General features: G+C 47.2%; 1 protein-coding gene across 1 annotated transcript in view; it reads right to left on the bottom strand.

Moving 5' to 3' along the window:
* Window positions 1–20,021, bottom strand: part of LOC131563786 (rho GTPase-activating protein 20-like) — a 30,405-nt gene extending 10,384 nt beyond the window's left edge. The window contains exons 1-7 of the mRNA XM_058813932.1: window positions 19,874–20,021; window positions 5,876–5,958; window positions 3,060–3,230; window positions 2,397–2,546; window positions 1,840–1,881; window positions 1,026–1,110; window positions 113–190 (exon numbers count right to left, since the gene is read on the bottom strand). Coding sequence (XP_058669915.1) covers window positions 113–190; window positions 1,026–1,110; window positions 1,840–1,881; window positions 2,397–2,546; window positions 3,060–3,230; window positions 5,876–5,955 — 606 coding nt within the window. The 5' untranslated portion in view covers window positions 5,956–5,958; window positions 19,874–20,021. The remainder of the gene's footprint in view (window positions 1–112; window positions 191–1,025; window positions 1,111–1,839; window positions 1,882–2,396; window positions 2,547–3,059; window positions 3,231–5,875; window positions 5,959–19,873) is intronic.
* Window positions 20,022–22,098: the final 2,077 nt, after the last annotated feature.

The following is a 22,098-nucleotide window of genomic DNA, read 5'->3' on the forward strand; positions in this document are numbered from 1 at the left end:
GATGTTGCCCTCCACTCAGAAAGCAGCAGACAGCAAATCTACACTTATCCACACCCACTCTGTCCTGTGAAGCAGATGCTGCCAGCATCCTTAGCTAAAATCTGCCACTTACAGGGAGCCCAAGCTGTAGAAGGGTCTTCTTCATCACACTCTCTGCAGTTTCCACATTGGACACCTTGACTGCAGTAGTCTAGAAAGGCAAACAGAGAAAATACAGGAAGCTAAGACAAAGGTGAGTAGTTTGGTTGCAGTTTCTTATAGCTTCAAAATCTGGGGGAAATGTCACATCTGTATCTAGTGACTGTCTTTACTAAGTGTTCATGGTTGGATGAGCTGTACAAATTTGAACTACACCAGAAAGGATGATGGGTATACAAAGTGAAAGCTATTCTCCGCTACTTCTTCTGTCATGGGTCTATTATACCATCCAAAGATTTCATCCAGCAGAAATCACAGGAGTTGGGTGGTGATAAGATGCTGTGTTTGATCCCATCAGTGTTTGGCTGATCATAATGCCACTGTTGCTCAAAAGGGTGAATATGGAATATGGCAATGCTCATCAACCAGAGTGTCAGGGGTCACTCTGTGAGGGAAGAACACCCAGGAGGCAAATGTGACCCACCAAGCTTGGCATGAAGCCAAGAAATGTGTGTTAGGCTGGGACACATTCCAGTAAATTAATACAGGACAACACACCAGTGACTCTGTGATCAATATCTTCAATTCATAGCACTGGAAATAGGAATTGACTGTGGCACTCAGCCACAAACTGTCATAAATTTTGAACTGAAGAACAAGGAAAAGAGAAAAGATGTCAGAGGTGAAGAATAATCTTAAACATTAAGTGCTGTTTGATAAGGGCCTGGCTACCTTCTCATTTCTCAAACCAAAACTCTCCAAGTGGGCTTCCAAGTGGGAAGGATGCAGGTACTCAGATGCTGGAATACCAGCACAGCCCTTCATTCTCTCCCCTGCTCCACAGACCCCTGTGTAGTCTTGATCTGATGAGCATTAGCTTTACTTACAGAGGAACAGTTGTCATCATCCAGCACAACGATCTGAAGGGTCAGAGTCTTCACATACTCATTTTGTTTTACCTCATTGATATGCCTGAAAGTCAAAGAAAAGGGGAAGGGATATAATTTCCCAACCAAATTTGAGAAGGACCATAAAATTTGGATGGGACATCCTCCTTGGCACTGTAATAAATACAGATTAATTATGACAAACATGAATGTAATGTTCATAGTGGGGCCACGTGCTCTTAGTGACTTCTTTATCTACCTGGAGCACAAAGACTGACAATCCCCCCCATGCAGTACTTCAGTGCAGGTAGATGTGTCTGCATAATTCCTTCCAGTGTTCCCTCAGGATCACTACTGCTCTCCACAAGTCAGAAGATTTTTTTCCCCTCTTTGTCTCTATATAAACACTTTTGTCTGGGTGTTAGTGGAAGCAACATATAAAACATTAAAAGAAAAAAAAACCTGTAGCCTCTAGATGCAATGAAATAAAAATTTTAGTTCAAATCAAAAAACATCTGAAGAATCAGTAACACTTGTGACAGTTCCACAAGTGTTAGCAAAGTTGGCCTCCAGCTCCAAAGGAAAAAGGATGCTCCATCAATATTGTCTTCTGATGGGTCCCCTTTTTTCCCCAACTGTTAGCTCCAATTTTGCACTCTTGTAGGGGCATCAATATTCAGATTTCAAAAGTGGGTTTTTCAATCAGCACTTGGACACTTAACATGCTGAAAATCAGAGCACAATTTGAAGGGCAGATTTCTCTAAGGCCTGTAGAGGAACCACCTGGAAGGAGGATGAAAGGAGGGTCACTTACCCCAGCAGCTCTGACAGCCATCGTTCCTTCACATCAGCTGAGCTGAAGACAAAAAGGGAGGCAGATCATCAAACAAGTGCTGAATGGGTAACAGCCTTTGGAAACTCTACCCAATTGCACTTATATATGGCTGTAAGTCAAAGTTGCTTCCTGCAAAGCCCTGGAACAAAAGCACAGTCCTTTCCTTCTTCTGTTCTATTTTAACAAATACCAAAAATAATAATAACAAAAAAATCCCAGCAACAAACTGGACCAGGTTTCCTGTCAGACTGGTGAGATAAGGGAAAATCCTTTTCTGTGAAGCTGGAGTTAACTCATCTTGTGGGCCCTCATTATGTTTGTAGCAACCTTTAATTGCTATTTTCTTTCTCCTAGTATTTCCTTCCCAAAGCCTGCTGTTCCTAGAACTATTGCTGCCAGCACAGGTTCCCCAGGTTTCAGGGTAAGGAAATGGAAAAGGAAATGGGCCCTTTAGCCTCAGTCATTGTTTCACTTGACACAGGGAGACCTGAGTAGCTACTGGGGTGCAGAGGGAGCTCTGATGTCTGATAAGGTACCTGAAGGTGACAACGTAGTTGGTGATGGGCCAGCCAATGACAAATGAATTCTCAGGACTCATCTTTTTCTCTGTCACTTCGCTGAGACAGGTGCCGGTCCACACTTCACTCAGATGCACTTGCTTTTTCAGCTTCAGGCTGGAGGAGGATCTGCAATGGAAGTTATTAATTCCTTAGGCCAGAGAATAACATTTAGACCTCCAGAGTCTGATAATTCTCCTTTCAAGCCATGCAGATGCAGTTAGAGCTCTTAATTTATATGTGACAGAAGGAGTCAGATTGAAAGTCAGTTTTGTCCTTTTGCCTCTTGCCCTCATGGTGTATCTTCAAGCAACCTCATGAGGAAATGGGGAAAACTGATTAGACAACCTTTTTCTTCAGAAAAATGGAGTGAAACATTAATTCCAAGAAGAATTTGTGAAGGTGGAAAGGGGAAATGCCACGTTTAGATCCACATTTCCAAAGAAACATTGTTTTAGAGGCTGCTATGTGCTCAACAAATAGATCAGAGCCTCATAAAATCTCATGAGTTGGAAGGTACCCACATGATCATTGAGTCCAACACCTGGCTCTGCACAGGACAGCCCCAAAAATCTTGCCACATGCTGAGCTAGCTTCAACAGCACCTACTGGGGAAAGGGAAGGAGTGGAAATTCCTCTTACTTGGACTTGGCAATGACCAGCACATCACTCAACAAAATCAGATGTCTTTCCTGGGTCTGCAGGCCCACGGTTAGCTGCACTCGCTCGTCCAGGATGAAGGAAGAGCCTGGGCTGCTGAACACCCCACTTGGCAGCCCATTGTCTGAGTGGGAAGAGGAAAGAGTAGTTTCCCTGGAGGAGTAAAAAAAAAAATCACAAAACTTTGTCAGAAGGTTTCCTTTTCTGTTTTGGAGGAGCCTGAGAGCTCTGTGCTTCTTCCAGCCCCCACTGCCCACTATTATGACCCACATTTGCCTGCCTCTGCACAATTAACTTTACCAGCCTCAGACAGAAAACTGCCTAAAAGCCCACACAAATCCTGTGAGATTAAGTTGCTGAAATAGCAGTTTTTGAGTGATTTCTCACTCAGGTAAAAGACTTACTTCCTGCACATGTGTGTGAGCTATGACTTGACCATGGAAAGCCCGTGGCTCACGGCGTGGCTCAGCTGGGCGTGGGGGCACTGCCCTTTCTGTGCATGTTTTCCATCCAGACTGAACAATTTGTCAGCACAAGAGTTGCAGCAAAAAGAAAATGAACTGCATGTACTCATCTAATTCCAGACATCTGATTCTGGCTTGCCTGGCAGCCATCCAGCTTGCTGTTTCCACTGAGATTCATAGAGGTGCTCACCATTTCCAAAAATCCCTGAGGGTTTCTGCATGTTGCCTTCAGTCAACAGGGCAGCATGGAGATTGAACCAGACCTTCTCCCTGTGCTGTCCCCAGCTGGAAGAGCTCTGCCAAGGGCAGTGTCCTGGCCTGCAGCTCAGCACCCCACAGAGCATCTCCTCAGCACTGCTCTGGGCTCAGGGCAGCTGGCACAGCAGCTCCCACAGCCATTTCTGTGCTGCGTGAACATGCAAGAGTTCCTGCTCACACTCTATGTTTGTGTGCCTGAGTCTGATTTAATTAGTGAAACTCTGAGACATGGCCTTAGACTGACACAGAAAATACCTCACAGAGATCCTCCTGTCTGTACATGTAGACAAAAATGTGTATCTTGCTTGCAGGAAAGGATACTTGCCTTCCCTTCACCCCTCAGCAATTCTGCTCTCCCTCTGCTGCTCTACCCTCTAGTCTGAGGACACTCTACACAAACAAATAAAAACCCACACGAGCTGTAATTGCAGTATTTTTGACATTGTTGGTCTTAACTCACTTTCCACTGGCCTCATAACTGAACTCACTTGATTTCACAGGAGTGAGGTTAAAACCAGCCAGTAGCTCCTTTACTAAAATCCTCCCCCAGTCACAGGAACACCTGCACTCTGGCAAACAGAAATTCCCTTTTCCCTCCTCCACAGCCACCACCAAGTGAATCTTGACTTATGCAGCTGTGGGGCTGTAAATGAGAAGCTTAATCACCTTCAGATATGATATTAAAACTCTCCATGTCCATCAGCTGAGCAGTGGGAGCCACAGCATCTCACAATCCCAAGCAGTGGATTTCCTAAAGCTGCAGGATTACCCAGCTTTATAAACACAATGGCAGAATAAAAAAAAAAAATCTCACTGATGCTTTCATGGCCTGAGCAAAGATGGCATTGGACCAGCTCCCTCCATAGCAATTCATCACAAGAAACATTTAAAGCTTCCCTCCCTCATAAGGATGTTCTCCAGCCAAATAAAGTCAAGAATTTGTTTCTCTTCCTCACTTTTTTTTTTCCTAACTGCAATTTAGAGGGGGTGGGAGGAAGGAAAAAGAAGTCACATAACTTTTTCAAATGACAACCAAATGAAATTCAGTCCTGGCCTTCATATTAAATGTCCTGTGAGACTGACACTTCCCACTCATTCCAGAGAAGCAAGCTGCACTGTGCATCCATCACCAATGGTGGGATACTAAAGGGATATTCTTCAGGAGGACTGGTCCAGATCAATCAGTTCAGCTTTATCTTCTCTTTCTTACAAAGAGAGAAAAAATCAAACTAAAGAAATCCCTCAGGAAATGTTATTTACAAAACTGCTATCACAGCAAGGCAGAAAGGACCGTGGTATCCCCTTATCTGTCCCTGGCAGTGACACAGTGCTGCACGAGGGGAGGAGGTCAAGGAGGACTCAGCTCCCACTGGGCTGGAGTGGTCAGCTCAGGGCTGGGTAAGAACACTCAGTGTTTCAGCAGAAAATGTGCATGGCTGGCATGTGGCTCCCTGACTCTGCTGGCACTCCTGGTGCCTCACTGCAGGAACAAAGCATCGGCAGACACTCAGTGGAGGTGCAGGCATGGGGGCAGCTCTCCACTGCCTGAGCTGGCAGGAAGGGAAAGCTGCTGCTCCCTGACAGGGACAGGCTGGCCTGGAGCAGGTCTGGGTCTGGCAGCTCTTCCAACAAATGTCCTGAGCTGATGCCATCCTGCACAGGGCTCTCAGGGCCTGGCCATGCCTCCCACCACTGCAGAAGCAGCTCCAGCCCCCTCACCTGCCCAGGTGCACCTGCAGCTGAGGCAGAAGCAATTCTCAGGACTGTCCCTCCCACTGGCAGTGCACACATGGAGCAGGGGCTGCACAGGGCTCTGGCAATGAGTGGCTGCAGCTGCACAGGGAAACTCAGAGGTGGAACCCCAGGATGCTCCTCAGGGGTGCTAAATCTGCATCAGCCCATGTCCTGCAACCCACCACATCTGTCTGGTGCCTTGTCCCCCCTGCCTGCCCTCACCTGCCCCTTCCACAGGACCCAATTCCCCTCTACATGGTTAAATGAATTTGAAAACCAATTTGATTTCAGTCTGTGCAGGCAGAAAGATGGGAACAGGAGTCACAAAGGTATTTTTTCTACCTGGAATGGGACTTTGATTTTCCAAGAGCTTTAGTAATGGCAGATGAGGTAGATCGTCTTCTCTGGGCGATGGGCTTCATCTTCTGCAAGACAAAAAGACATTCAAGTTAGCCTGGCCACCTTGGGAGCAGACCTGCTCATTGCACTCTCCAAATTCTCTGCTTGTTTATCTAATAATCATGAAACCTCAGCACTGAGAGCCATGATCTGTGCTGCCAGACCCCCATCCCCTTCCTGATCATTGAAACACTGGTCAACTCTCACATTTATGTTTTCACAGCCAAATCTCAAAGTAATTATATGAATAAACAGAGGAAAAAAACTAAAGTATGAAGTTCAAGAAAAACTTCCAAACACTCATGGAATAGTTTGGTAAGGAAAGGTACAGAAATACAATTTAAAACTGAACCAGACCAAGATATGAAGAGCATGTAATGTTCTAGGAAGTTGTACTTCTTCATCAGCTGGAGGAATGGATGAGGTTCCTTGGTAGATTTTTCTCTATTTTCATTTTCCATGACTCCCAGTTCAGCAAACAGTTGTTACCAGGCCCCTCTGCAGGCAGCCTAACCTCAAGACGCTTTTGTCTTTTTTAACAGCCACAGCCACCAAGTCTTGTATAACCCAGAACTGGGGTGACTGTAATGGTGAGACCCAAGAGTCAGAAATTATAACTATCCAAGTCAACATATACAGAGGTCACAGGTCCCCTTTTATTTGCTAAGTATATTTACTGCTGGAGAAAGATGAGAGATTTTAGCCTGGGAGAGAAATCCTTACATCAGTGACTCTTGATTAGTGAGCATGGGAAAATCTGTCCCGTGGCTCATTTCTAATTTCAGCATTTGCCTATGTTAGAGCTTTAAGTGCCAGGGAGTTCAGAGCATGTTGAGACTTACTGATCTTTTGACTTCTGAATGTTACAAAATATGAAAAATTCTAGGAATTGAAGAAACCATGATTACTGGTTGATGAGGGAGGGCTCCTAAGGGGAAAGGATGTTGCTTTTGTTAACTGAATACTTTTCAAGGTCTGTGCTGAGCAATGGAAACATTTATTGCATGGGAGCTCACTGGTCCCATCTCTGAGGATGCAAGGCTGTTACAGCTCAGCACCTTATGACTCCATTACCATTCCTGTGATGCCAGGGGAAAGTTTTATCTCATATCAGGGATGGAAATGCAAAGGACAGAACCATTTCAGCCAATTTGTGTGACTGCTGTTCACCACGTTGTGTCACATTTTTCAGAGCAAACTGGAAGGCTGGCTGGGGCAGGTTTGCTTCTGGTTACCCTCCCTGGAGCTACAGGAGCTCAGCATGGCTGCAAGTCTGTCTCCAGGGGTTTGTGTGAGAAAATAAAAGTTGGTGGAAATGATTTAACACTGTTCAGAAAGGGAATCCATGGCAGAGGCTGGAGTGGAGTCCAGCTGCCAGGGAAGGGACACCCTCCTCATCTCCCATTTTGTTTACAAGACACCTTTTGACTTGTGCAGCCAAGGACCTGGGAATCCTACAGGTTAGAGCTTTCCACAACAGACTCCTGACTCCATGCCTGATCAGGTCCAACAGAGGCCTCCAAAGCACAGATGACCTTGTGAAAAAGAATGTGTGATTACATAACTCAAAGCTGGAGCAGGCCTGCAAGTGAGACTTAATAAATCAATTTCCTAATAGATAAATATTCAGCTTTGAGTATCCTTGGTGCTCCCTAAGCAGGTTCCCTGGGTACATGTACAAATGTAGACAGAGGCAGATGGACAGCAATTTATCCCTCTTACCCTGCTGTGACATTGCCAAGCAAAAATCTGTCTATGGAAGTTTCACAAGGAGAACTGAATAAAAAAAACATCAGCTCACAAATGCTTGTTTTTAAAAAAGGAAGCCCCTACTAAAACAGAACATCTGGCTTCTGGAAGTGCCTTAATAGGATAAAACATTTCCACAAACATAATGCAGCAAAGCATCAGTCATGCATTATCTGAAGGTGGGCAGAGAGGATGAGTGTGGATGCCTGGGGACAAATGCCAGCAGCTGCCACTGCAGAGGTCACTGATGAGGACAGGGTGACCTGAGGCACCTCTGTGCCAGGGGCACTGCAGATTGCAGCAATGTCTTCAGAGGCATTGTAATAAAGCCTTGATAGGATCTCCTGTGCCAAAAAATCCCATGGCACACAAAACCTGGCTGTAGGCAAGGCAATCATGTTGGCCACTCCAAAACCACTCTCTTCTGGGGTACAAGTGGTGCTAAGGACAGACATGATGGAATTTTAGGGTAAGAGGGCATTTATCCCAGAATAAACTTCAGGGAGTTGGTTCTGGTGGATTTCTTCTTCTGACCAGTGTTCCTGAATGGTGGCAGCAATGCCTTCCAAGCAGCCTTATCTGAGGACCTACAGGTTGCTGGTTCTACAGCTGATACAGGTGCTGGTTCTACAGCACCACCTCCAGCAGGCACTGGGCTACCCCTGGAAGTCCAACAAAGACAGCACTGGGATTCTCCAGTGGAATGCTGTGACTACAGGACACAAGGTACTCCCCATACTTATCTCTCTGAAAAAAATACTGAGATCATCAGCTGTCCAGAGGTCCAGCTGCCTGACCCCAAACAGACTCTAGGCAAACAAAAAAATTGCTTTCCAAGACCTCAGCCAAAGTCTCTTTGATCCTAGCCAGTCCCACTCCTTTGGCAGGGCATCACTGCCATTATGGAATCCCCTTACTGTAGGTAAGAAATCATTTTGGCCACTCTAAAACAATCATCTGACTGAGGGAATTTGACACACAGCTAATTGGCACAATTTCAGGGTTAACACACTTAATTTGCATGGCCACCTTCTCATCTAGCTCATCTCTACAGCCACAACAGCCTTGTTCTCCACAATACCAGCAGTCCCACTCCTAACCTTACTAGTTCTCTTCTTAGAAGTAGCAGTAGTGATAATCTAAGCCTATGTTTTTGTACTCCTACTGAGCCTCTACCTACAAGAAAATATCTAACTCTCAGTGGCACACCAAGCACATTCTTATCACACATTCTTATCGCACACTCTTATCTTATTTAATAGAGGAATTATAAATTGTTCTGTCTTTGGTTTCAGCAGGCATACAAAGTAAAACAGTTGCTTGTGTACTCCCTCTCTGCATGGGAGAATCTAGCCGCGTATCTCATTTTAAACAATTTAATTGTGCATGGGCCAGCCCCTGTGAATGATATTTTCTTAAGAGACTGCTGGACCAGGACAGAGTCTCCTAACACCTTGAGTGTTCTCACAGTGCCATTGAGATGCACCTTGAATCCAGCATATTTCTAAGCTCTACAGTTTTATGGTTTTCTTGCACAAACCACCTCCCATCTCACTACACAGAAGCAGCATTGCAGGTCTCCTGTGTGATGGTGGAGCCCCCTGACCCTCCTGCCCAAGGGCTGGGCTGGAGCAGAGCTGCCTGGGGGTGGCTCCCAGCCAGACTCACCTGGCTGCCAGCAGCCTTGGGCAGCCCTTGCCCACAGAAATGCTTCTGCAGGAAGAGGGGAGCTCGCTGTGCCCCTCCACACCACAGCCAGGCTGGGCTGTTCCTGGAGCTCAGCTCTACTCCATTCACTGGGCACGGAATCACAGCAGTGCCGAAGGCCATGGCGTGATCCCTGTGCTGTTTTGGTGCCATGGAAACAGAGACTCATTTACCCAACACACTCTGGAAGTGCCTGAACACTTCTAACACTCTGGGCCATGTTTGTGCATTACTCATCTGCGAGCTGCTGCTTTTAGCTGTGTATTTCTTGGCACCAGGGGGGCTGTGAGTCTGATGCCCTTCATTCCAGATCCATGTATGGTCTCTGCTATCGGCTCAGCTGGCCAGCAGCACTGGCTGGTTTTTTTTCCCTGCTGACCTCTGCACTTGAATGTTATTCTCCAAATAGTTAAGGTGGGATGGAGCTGAAAAATAATGACATCTGCTTAGCACAGGGTGGGTTTTCCTTCTGACAACAGCTGGTCAAAGTTTGTAATGCCTGTGGCACTGGGATGATGCAGTTTGGTTATGTTGCCATTCAGAAATGAAAAAAAAAAAAATTGTTTAACAGGGCTATTTTTCTGTAGAACTTAAATTGAAATATTTGTTTCAGAAACACTGATACGCTGTTTCTTTGAAACCACACTGTGCTTTCTTCAAACCCAGCGTTTCAAGGTGAGATTGCGGCACCCAGCTCACACTTCCAAGGGAAATTTGCTGCTCCCACTGCTCTTAGCTGCCAGGTTCTGTTACCCTGTGTGGAACATTAAGCTGTCAGTGTCACTCTCCCCTCCTCAGACAAACAGTCACTTCCCAGCTGCAAAGATGATTAAAGGGTATCATATACTCTTCAAAAAAAAAATCCAAATTTTTATAATCATGGATTCAGAGTCCATTTCATGCTGATATTCTTATCTGTCAGGGAGGCTTGTGTTGCTAAGGACATGGTCAGAGAGAGTAAAACATGGGCCACAATGTCTTTGATCATTTGGAGCATCACAGATTGTTCAGAGCCCACAACATCAACATTATTCTTATTCTTGCATGGATATTGTGAAACACTATCTTCCTACAAATATTCTCCTCATGATATCAGCATGGGGTGTCAGAGCAGATAGCAGATCACTGCTATTGATCAGCTGAGCACAGCTGGCAGTGGGACAGGGCAATCCAGTGGCCTGCTGGACCAGGGCAAACATTACTGTATGAATGTAGCACATGGCCACTTAGCTCTCAGACAACATTTAAAAAACACTTAAGAACCCAGTTGAGAGTAGAGAAACAATTCATCACTTGGACTTGGATCCATCCATGTGAAAACAGCTGCTGCTGTCCTCTCCAGTAATGAGTTTACATTAGCACAGGCATGCCCTCGAAAGCCTCTTAATGAGATAATGTGGGCACTGCTGCCTCCTGTGCTGTCCCTGCTCCTGCCATGTCCCCATGGCACACTGCTGTTGCACTTCCAGTTAGAAAATGCCATTAGAGAGAGATAATGAAACAGAAGAGACAATTGTTCAGCGCATAAAAGGAAATCAGGTATTAGGTTACGTGAAAAAAACCTGAGCTTGCCATTATATGCGGATTTACACTTGAGTTTATGGAAAGTGCACTCACACAGCTGCTGTCTCCTTCACCCTGCTCCCAGACTTCATCTGCCACCCAGCAAACTGCACAGTTTGAATGTGACCCCTCAAGCTGGAGCAGTTTTAGCAGGGGCTCCAGCAGCTCTTGTCTTGCATCCATTCATTCCCCCTTGCTTCAAATGGGAAACCCTTCCCAGAGCATGCACTGGGAGGCAGGGCAGGGTCTGAGTGTCTGCCCCGAGCCTCTCCAGGGTGCTGTGCCACTCTGCCAGCCTGGTCTTGGCTGACAGTGCCCTGAAAAGCTGCACTCCTTCCTACAGCATGCCATCAGCTCCTTGGAGGAGGTGTCTTTTCTTCTCAGCCTTGGTTTCCTGCCCAGCTCAGAATAAGATTAAAACCCTCCACTTCTTCTCCAAGTGTCCCCTACAGGTGAGTGATTGGAGTTCTAGGAGCCAAACAAAAGCCAGGTCTGTGATTTGTTTTCTGCACTGTTTTCCCTCTCTTTGCACCATTCTCAGCCAGGGGAAGATTGGATCATCCCATTTACAAGGACTGACTGAGGGAGCTGGGCTGCTCAGCCCTGAGAACAGAGAACAGAGGTGACCTCATCAGTGTCCATCAGTGTCTGAAGGGAGGTGTCAGGGCTGGAGGCAGGCTGTGCTCAGTGGTGCTGAGCAGGACAGGAGGCAATGGGCAGGAATTGGAAGACAGGCAGTTCCATGTGAACATGAGGAAGAACTTTACTGTGCAGGTTCTGTGCACACTGGAACTGGGACAGGTTGCCCAGGGACAGCGTGGAGTCTCCCTCTCTGGAAATATTCCAGATCTGTCTGCTCACAATCCTGTGCACTGAGCTCTGGGATGACTCTGCTTGAGCAGGAGGATGGACCAGTGTGGTCCCTTCCAGCCTGAGCCACTCTGTGATTGTGTGAGGATGCCATATATATCAGAGATAGTGCTCCCATGACAGTGCTCAGGACCAGGCATTGCTCACCAGCTTCCTTCCAGCATCACCCAACAGGGAGAAGGCTCCAAAATGGAGCAGGCCCAGCAAAAAACATGCTCTGTATGAACCACGGTTTGATGTGAACTCAGAGCTAAGAAACTCGGGTGTAAATATTTATCTGAGCCATTTTACACAACTTCATCTTCCTGTCATGTCTCACTAACTGCTTCCCTCTCCCTTACTGCTAATACACAGCTCCAAACAAACCAAAACATTTCTTAAAATATGCACAGCCTGGTGGCAGTAAATCAGCTTGCAAGGACACACTTTGAAATATTTCCTTTTCCTTCCAAGAAATGGAACCCTGCTGGTTTATTTTAAAGTCTCCCATATACGCAGGACTGGGAGAAACAGTTCTTGTCTGCCAAGAGCCAAGTGGGTTTTCCACTTGGAGGTGGAAAGATAGGTGCCTGGGGATCAGCTTAATTCACACTAATCTGTTCCATGCCACATTTTTTCCCTGCTCCCATGGATTGCTTGTGCCTTCCTTGGGGTCTGCAGCAATGTCAGCAGTGGATGGCAGTGAGGGAGGATGTCCTGCAGGGCATGGAGGGGACTGTCACCACACAGAGCACCAGTCCTGCCTGAAGCAGGTCTTTCTGAGCAGCTGGTGTCATGGGGATATTCCAAAATGGCACTGGGCTGGAATCCAAATAAGAACATTGGGAAATTGTCATGGTTTGGGGATGTTTCTGGTACTGAGCACAGCCTTGCCTTGTCCTCCTCCAGCAGTGCCCATGCCTGGAGAACAGCACAAATGTTCAGTCCATAACAGGGCACTGCTCAGGGTCCCAAAACAGAGCAAAACTCTCAGCTGACACTCAAAGACAGGCATCTGAAAAGGGACTCAAAAGCTTTGGGCAGGAAGGGAAACCTCAGCTCTCATCCATCAGCTGTGCCTCTGTAAAACACACAGTGCCCACCTGCAGCTCTGTGCTCCCTCACTGAGGTCCCACAACCAGACAGAGAGGTGAAAATTGAATAATAAAAAATATCCTGCTATTTCCAAACATCACCAACACTGATATAGTGTTGGTGGGCAGAATCTCTGAAAATTACAGGCAGCCTCTGCTGAGAGCATCCACAGGAGATCTTTTCTCTGCAAATTTTAGGGTTCAGCAAGAAAAGGGTGTTTATGTATTCTAGGACAACAAAAAACCAAAAAACACTGCACAAAAAATGATTACTGCTGGGGAGGATGAGTCTTAGTCATCACCCGCAGCAGGAATAGGCCCTGAACATCCAAAGGATACACTCAAAGTATTTTTTGCATCAATATCAATTTGAAAAACTTTGAACAACACAAATGCAAGTTTATTCTCTGTTTCTAGCACAGCAAATCACTAATTGATGGAAATTGAAGAGATCAATAAATATTGATGTTGATTCAGAAATTCTTCTGAATGTAAGCATTTGGCTTAGCAAGACATGAACAGCTGCTAGAGGAAAGCAGTGAGAAATGTAAAACCTTTTTTGCAAAATTTCTTCACCTTTTCTTAGAGGTTCAGAGAGTTTTGTCACAATTCTGATACTCAGGGCCAAGTAAATTTGAAATATGTGTTGACAATGGATTAGACCAAACACTGGCACCTGCTGGGATTTTCCTGAAGTGCTTCTTCCCATGGCAGAAACCCATCACAACAGATTATCCCTACATGTTTTGATAAAAAATTTATATCAGGACTCTTTCCTCATTCCTTTCCTTCCTTTGAACCAATGCTGAAATCCACCCCAGGAACATTTCACAAGGAATTCTTGCCTCATAACTCTGAAGAAAACCTCTACACTCATATATGGTGTCTGGCTTTAAGCTGAGGCATGCTCTGATGATGAGCATGACACCAGTGGTTAGAAGGTGACTACAGATTCTGCTCACATGGGAAATAAGAAGGGGCACACTTTTATAAAACCCTTTGGACCATTTAATTTAGGTTGGGGTGGAAGTTTCTGTTGTGAAGTTGTATATACATAACATTGGAAGGGAACTTGCTGGGTTTCACAGTATAAAAATTCATCAATGAGGCCAAAGTAAATGAAGAATCATGTTCTTTCTTTAAAAATGCAAATAAACAGTCCACTGAATTGAGCTTTGGCAAAATGAAAAACTTGCAGAGCAGCCAAACCAGAGGAACAGAAAAATGTAACACATTCCTCAGTGCCTTTAAAATACCTCCTTTCCCCCCTGCCTCTTGGTTCAAAACCCCTCCTCCTGCCACATTAAAAATGAAAAGTTCATAGACAGCTGAGTCTGCTCAACTGCAGAATTACTTCAGCCTTTCCATGCAGGGCTTCTGAGCAAGAGTATGATGGTCCAGACCCTGCTAGGGCCCAGATTAACTCCCAGTGCTTGAAGTGCAGACTACCCAGGTCTGGTGTGTGACAAGGAAAATATAAACTGCCCAAGGAAGAGAAAGTGCAAACCTCAAACAGTTTACAAGGCAGAAATGCTCCAGGTCTCCTGAGCAGACAGTGCAGCTCCACATGACACTGGCTCAGCTCCTCACCTCTCCCACAGCCCCACCACGGTGCCAGTGGCCGCAGCATCCCTGGGAGAGTGACCAGAGACCCTCCAGCCTCAGAACTGCCCTGGACTGGCTCAGGGATGGAAGGAGGCTGCTTCCAAGCCAGCCCTGATGGAAACTTGCAGGAATTGTGTGCCCCAAGGAAGGTCCCAGGTTCCCCCAGGGCTGATGTCCTGCAGGCAGAGGGACAGTGGGTGACCCCAGCCAGGGGACAGTGGGTGACACAGCCCCTCCAGCAGCACTGCCAGCAGTGCCTGTGAGCCCAGTGAGTGCTGCTCCATAAGTGATGGTGCTTCTCATCTATTTACAATTATTAAATCATTTCATTTGCAGCTTGGCCAGAGAGAGGACTTTGAGAAGAGGCAGCTCTGTGCATCTGGATTTCATTAGAGCTGAGCATTAATCCCTTTATGCCTTACAAGCATCCCGTTAGCATTCTGCAGAGCTGGTGGTGGTTGTGAAATGGCATTTGCAGAGCTGGCTGCCTGAAAAATGGGTTAATCAACAGCATCTCTGCTAGCACACACACCATGAAAGGCATTTTCCTCCTGCTGCTTGCTCATCTGCCTGTCAGCATCAGTGTGGGCACACTCATAGTAGCATTTACTGTCAAACTACTTCTCAAACCCCGGGATAGGTTTGTGCTGAATTGCAGGATTTAACTCCACAGAATTCTGCAGTTGATTGAAATGAAAAATAGACATCCTAGCCTCAAATGAGGATCCAATCATGAATTTTAGTGGAGCTGTGAGTCTAAAGTTACATGAGTTGGGCAAATAAAAGTAGATTTTGGCTTAAACAATTGCACTTTTTTGCCAGTTTTTGGAGCAGCAGGAAGGCATTAAGGGTTGAGCAGTGATAGAGGCCAAGAGAGAGACATTGCTCAGCAGCTGAGAAAGGTCAAGAAAGGGAAGGCAGGAGGGAGCAGCTGAACCCATGTGAAAAAGAAGATGCAAAGGAGAGGTTTGAAAACACAGCCTGAAGAGCTGCCAGTGGGCTGAGAAAGGGAGGGAGAGAATCTGATCAGAGATGATGAGGAGCTGGAAGATCAAATAACCTGGAGGCCATGGGAGAGTTTGCCAAGGCTAGCAAAGAGATGTGCACATTCCTTAACTAAAAAGAATGCTATGAACCAACGCAAGTCAGGCTGTGTGGCCTTAAAGAGCACGTCCCATTCTTTGATGGCATGAGAGGTGGAAAAATACAAGCAGTGGAATCACTACTATGCACATAAAGTTCCCTACACAAGGCTGTTATAATTATTCCACAGGAGCAACTGCAGAAACTCAGAGATGAGCCAAGGAAAAGAAACAACAAAGGCAGAAAGTGGTGTTCCCTGGAAGGCAGTAATAAAATTTCAATGTTCTGCAGGGGATGGGAGGGTGAGAGTGGGTTATCATCCCCTGGCAAGCAGAGTGAGGCTAAAGCAGAGTTATGACCCCTCATGCCACATGCAAGGGCACAGGCTGGGGTTGGATCAGAGGTGTGGAGGTTCACCTGCCCCCAGGTGCACCTGGAGAGTGGCCATGGGGCTTTTTAGAAATGTTGGTGCCTCCATTTCCAATCTACCCTGAAGGAGCAGGCAGTGAAAAACTCCAAGTAACATTCAATTTAGAGACAATTATTCTATTCATATATTATTCCCTGCTTTAATTTCTCACAGTATTTCTTTTTCACTTTTGCCTTAACATCCACAGTGTGAAAACTGTATCAACTGAAATAAGACTAAATACAGAACATCCTGTGGGGTGCTGATGACCCCAAAGGCTTCCTGACCTGCCTGTTATGCCCCATTTCCCATTACTTGGGCTTAACATATTTATGCATAAACTAGTATCTCCAGTCATGAGTATTTTCATGGGTTTTTGGTAAACACTTTATAATTTGACATAATCTTTCTGATTTTGAGGTGTTCAGAGAAAAACCCTGTTCTCCAGCAAAATTTACAGAAGAGCTACATAGAATTTATATTTGCCATTATTTAGCTGTTAGTTCCTACTAGTTTTACTCATTTTCAGGAGGAAAATTTTCCTCAGTTTGAGCAGTAGCCTCCTCACAGGCAATGCCTACACAAGGACATGTGCACATACATACATCATACACACACAAAGCTCTCTGGGTTATAAATCTCCCAATAAATGTAGCAGACAACTTCAAAACCAAACCAAGCCTTTAAATAGGAACTATGAAAAATAAGTTTTAAATCACAAAAACATCCTGTTTTGCTTCAGTTTCTCTCTCACATGCCACAAACTGGGCACCACCCCAGCTGTTTTCCAAGGGGCTAACTATAGGTGCCTGATTTTGGAAACTTTCATGTCCTTATCTGTCCTGCCATTTGCTCTGTGGGAACATGAGCAGAGCAGCGCTGTGCACAAGCAGAGAAGGGCTGATCCCTGGTGCATGGGCTCTGAGCACCCATCCCTGTGCCAGCTCCTCTTGCCACAGCTCTAAGACATCTCAGGAGGAAATGCAGAGAATGGAAGATAGAAGGAGTGGGGTTTATTGGTTTTTAGCTTTGTTTTAAGCCACAGTGACTGCCACACTCCCAGCCCCTGGATGAAGTGGAGAAGGTACTGTTAAGGAGAATTTCTGTTTGCTCTGTTAGAAGTCAGCACCCCCAGTGCTGGCACTGCCTTGAGGAGATGTCAGTCCCTCTCAGCAGCACACACAGAGGGGTGGGGAGCTGCCAGGGCAGATTTCCTGACTTCCTGAGAAACCACCAGTGCACCACAGCATCACACTTCAGCAGGGCCCCTGGGGGATCCCTGCATGCCAGCTCCAGGCAGACACCGTGGGGTGTCCCCTCAGCAGTGCCAGTGCACTGTCAGTGCTCCACAGGCTGCTCATTTGAGCCAGGTGCAGGTGACAAAGGTGTGACCTCACACAGGTGATGCAGGACACAGGTGAGAACAGCTTGAAGGGCTGAGTGCTACTGTGGGCATTCTCAGAGCTGTTTGTATCCAGATCTGCCGGGAGCAACAGCTGAATGGCGTCACTGGTGAGAGTGGAGGAGTGGGTAGGGTATGGATGAAGTTAAACAGAACAAATACAGAAATCTGGGAGTGTTTTGGAGGGTTCTGGTGTGACAGAGGGATGCTGAGCCTGGGGTAGGTAGGAAGATGGAGCATGGTGTGCTGAGGTAATGCTGTCCATGAGGGACTAGAAAAAGATCCACAAGGATCTCTGTATCACAGCTGCAAATCAGAATCTTATGCATTGCTAGCAGGAGGGGATCTGAGATCCCTCATCACTGGTCATGAAGAACAAGCATCCGCTACATCTTCAGGTTAATTAAGAGAAACCATATTCACAGTACATTCCTCATCTCTCCCATACCTGTGGAGTAAAACCAGTCTGACCACACAGGTGATTGAATCACATCCCCTGGTTACAGCCTAAAGGAGTTCCAGCCCCTGGAGCTAGCTCCTCTGCAAAGACAAGGCCACTTCCCAAGTCTGGGGCCAGCCCAGGTGAATTGTAATTAAGGAAGGTGGAGCACCAAGAAGCAGCAGCAATCACCCAGACCAGAGCCATGCCAAGTGATCTACATGTGGGTTCAGCCAAAACCTAGAGTGCACCAGCACTTAATGACAGGTCAAAAGAAAGGAACTGTGTCCAGTGCTGTTGCTGCAAAGACCTTCACTGAGCACCCAGAGACTGCAGGGGAGACACACACTATCATTCTGTACCCATGCCAAAAATCAGGCTATGCAACCATCCAAAGTGTGGTATGAGGCTTAGAGGGATTCCCTGAAGCCACTGACTCTTGGAAAATGTAAATCTTTTTATACAGACAAACTCTAATATTTATTTACCTCATGGAAGGAATCTATGTTAATTTTTAGGACCTCACTAGAGGGCGATAAATAGATGGGCTACAAGCAAGCTATTGCCTGTGCAGGCAGTGAGATCTTGGAGAAAACTGGTCAGCTGCAGGCTCGGGGGGGGGGGGGGGGCTTTAAAAGGTCTGTGCTCACCAAAACAGCCCCCTGAACACCTCTCTTTGGTTCACACACTAATACTTTACTTCTCTTTAGCTACTCACTGGAAAGCACCAGTCCAGGGGCCCAGAAAGTTTACCCAGGAGCTGGGTGTGAGGCAGAACTCAGCGAGGCATTGGCAGCTGTGTTGTGTACAGGAAAATTCCCATTTGCACATAACCCATCAAGTACCACTGGCTTAATGAGCCGAAAGTCAAAAGTGATGACCAGGTCCTTGAAGGCATCAGCAGAAGGCTGAGGTTCAGTGCCTGGTCCTGCCTTGTCCATCTGGGGAACAGAATCTATGCAGAACTTCATGCTCCTGCAGAAACAGGGGTTCATGCTGAGGCTCGGCAAGTGAGACCCTGGCTGGGATGCTGAGGCAAAGAGCATTCTGTTAAAGGTCCTCATTTTCCATCACCTGCAGATAACGTGGAGCTGCCACATCACAGCAACACTCCAGGTGACAGAGAGGCATCAACAAGCAGGGGTCTGCTTAGGAAAATTAATGTTAAGGAATGTTCTAAATATGAAAGACCATCAGAAGGTAAAGGGAAATCCAGCCACCTGTGTCTTAGGTAGGGCTCATAGGTAAAATCTGCAAGTGGTTCTAAAAAACTTTCTAAAGGAAAAGCTGCAATCAGCCATCACTCTGGATCACAAGGATTCTGTGGGCACATTCCAGCCCCTGGCAAGCATTACAAATATTCCAACTAGCTGCAAATTTTTATTTTTATATTTTTTTAACAGAACTTGCTATTTATTCCAGTGGAAACTCCCTGCAAAGAAAATTGTTCCACTCTGCTACTGTTTGTGTTGGATGATTCATTTGAGAATTTCTAACTGGCATTTCGGGAAAGTTTTCCCTCTTATTTTCCATTATTTCAAGCTAACCTTATGCTAATACCATATTTCGTTGCTTGTTCTGTTGAGTTGAAAAATCAACGAGGGCAGCTGCGGTTCCGTGCAGCCCGGGCACCGTGTCCGGCCGCAGCCGGTGCCGCTCCGCAGCCGCTGCCGGGGACGGGGCAGCGATGGCAATTCCCGAGCCTGTCCCGATAGGAGCGCACGGCTCGCAGCCCCGACAGCTCCCCCGATCAGCGGCGGGACGGAGCAGCGACCCCGCGAACGCACCGGGGCTGCCGGAGCCGCGCGTGGGTCCCGTCCCGACCACCGGCACCGCACCCGCCCGTCCAGCGCCTCCCGGTGAGCCCCCGGCACCGGCAGCTGAACGAGCCCTGCCGGGACCCGCAGCGCAGCCCCCCCGGCGGTGCCGACCCACCCCGCTCCCGCCCGGTACCGACCCGTTCCCGCCCGGTACCGACCCGCTCCCGCCCGGTACCGACCCGCTCCCGCCCGGTACCGCTCCGCTCCCGCCCGGTACTCGCCTGGCTCCGCGCGGAGCCCGCGGCGCAGCTCGGGGCGCGGCCGCGCTGTCATGCCCGCGGCCGGGACTCGGCGCGGCCCATGGCCGGTGCCCGGTGGATGCTGGCCGTGGCTGCCGGCGGCCCCAGCGCTCGGTCCCGGAGCCGCGGCGGCGGCGAGTGGGCGCGGGAGGGCGGAGCGGGGCCGGGAGGGGCCGGGCCGGGCCGGGCGGGGCAGCGGCGCCCCCGCCCCGAGCGCGCCCCCGCCGGCCGGACAGCCGAGCCCCCGGAGCCCCTCCGGGCACGGGAAGGGCTCTGAGACCGCCCCGGGGCTGCCTCTGCCCCGGCTGGCGGCGGCCGCTGTCAGGAGCCCGGAGCTGGGACGGAGAAAGAGCGACCCAGAAAGTGACGCTGCTTTGGAAAATCAGGATCGATTTTCTGGGCAGACGCGGTGGGAGAGTCAAGAAGTGACAGGAGCCCGGACAGCCGGGCACTGTGTTCTGGAGGGCCGCTCTTCCTGCACGCCAGCGCACCTGAGCACTCTGTTTCCCACTCTAGGACTCTCCAGGCTCCTCTCGTGGGGATTTTTGCCATACCAGGAAGGGCAGAGTGGGGTGTGAGAGCCCTCAGAGCCTGGCCCGAGCTCCTGCTGCGCTCCTTTCTGGTGCTGCCGAGAGTAGGGTCTGTCTGCGATGTCGGCTTCTAGTGCCAGTTATCACAGAGAAGGCAGGAAAATCAATACGGACCCGAGTGCATTCCTCTTCTGCCCCCTCGTCCCACCCTCAAACCCATTTGTGGGTTTTAGTTGTTGTTGTGTAGGAAGTTTCCTTTAGAAAGTTTTCTATCTGCACTGCAGGGAAATTTTGTGTCTATGAAGAAGTCTGTGTTGAGAAAGAAGCCTCTTGAGAGGCTATTCCAAGGTAAACACATACCAAGGGCACACACTTTCACAGTTCTGTCACTTCGAGAAATATCTGTGCTATAAAACCCTCTCTGGAGATGTGCTGAAAGGGATATATTACATGAGAAAAATGTACTCTAATCCATGTTAAGCTATTTTGATCTCTTTAACGTCACAGGTTTCAGTCCTGCAAACAACTACTTAAAGTGTTAAATAAATGGAAACCTTTAGAAAACGAGAGTGAAGCACATCTCAGTCGCACAGACTGTCTTGAAGGTCAGAAGATTTTTAAAAACTATGAAGAAATATGAAGGATACTGTATTTGCCATCTAGTACTCTGTGGTCTGATCTTTGTTTTCTCTCTGCATACAAGATGTGACAAGTAGTGAAATTTTGGGAATGACATCCCCTCTGTCTCTAAACAACCCTTACAAGTACTTTTGAATGTAAGATATATAAAGACATTTTTGGAAAATGAAAGAGTAGCGTGTCGTGTGTCGTCGTGCCCCCCCCCCCCCCAATAAATCTGATTTGCCTTTAAAAAGACAAAATAAAGCAGTCAGTCCCCTCCTTCCCTTCCTCCTCCCCGCCCACCCCCTGCCCCTCCTTGCCTCCTCACACACATTCATGGAGTATTCCAAACAATGCAGTCCCTCCCCATCAGCTCTCATTCTCCTGGGAAATACCTCAGGAGGCATTTCCTGTAAGCAAAAAGGTACCACTGGGACAGACTAATTTAAGTCTGCAGTCAAGACTAGCGCTTGTTAGTGCTTTTCATCCATATTTTTCCATGTCTAGGGTCTACAGTCTCAATATGGTTCTGCTTACTGTTGTAGCAACAATAAAATAATTTAAATGGCACAGCCTTTTCCAAAGGATTCCCATGGATAAAACGTCTTGATCTTTTCATTCCAAGTTACCTCTTTCCTAATCTATGAGCAGAAAAGATTTCCTCTGAATTCCAAGTTTAACAACACTCATTATACTACATTAAAAAATGCTTTAGAGCCTCTAAACTTATTACATTTTATTGCCACTGGTAGCTGGGTGGACTTCAGCTGTGTTCCTTTATCTCCACTGCATGGGAAAGGGGATTCAGGATATCTGTGTGCCATAGGTCAGGAAAATGTGTCAGGAACAATGGGAACATTTCTCCTGAATTTTTGAGCAAACTTAAACAGAGAATCGCCTTCCCTCCTCTTTGCCTCCTGCCGAAGAAACATATCCATGAATGACCAGTTTTTGAAGAACAGTGAGTCTTCATAAAAAAAGAATCATAAATAGCCCACTGTGTTTTCAAGTTATTTTTTGTGGTATCACAGCAGCCATGTAGGGAGTCAGATATGG

The sequence above is a fragment of the Ammospiza caudacuta genome, chromosome 14 (genome assembly GCF_027887145.1).
Source record: "Ammospiza caudacuta isolate bAmmCau1 chromosome 14, bAmmCau1.pri, whole genome shotgun sequence".
Lineage (NCBI taxonomy): Eukaryota > Metazoa > Chordata > Aves > Passeriformes > Passerellidae > Ammospiza > Ammospiza caudacuta.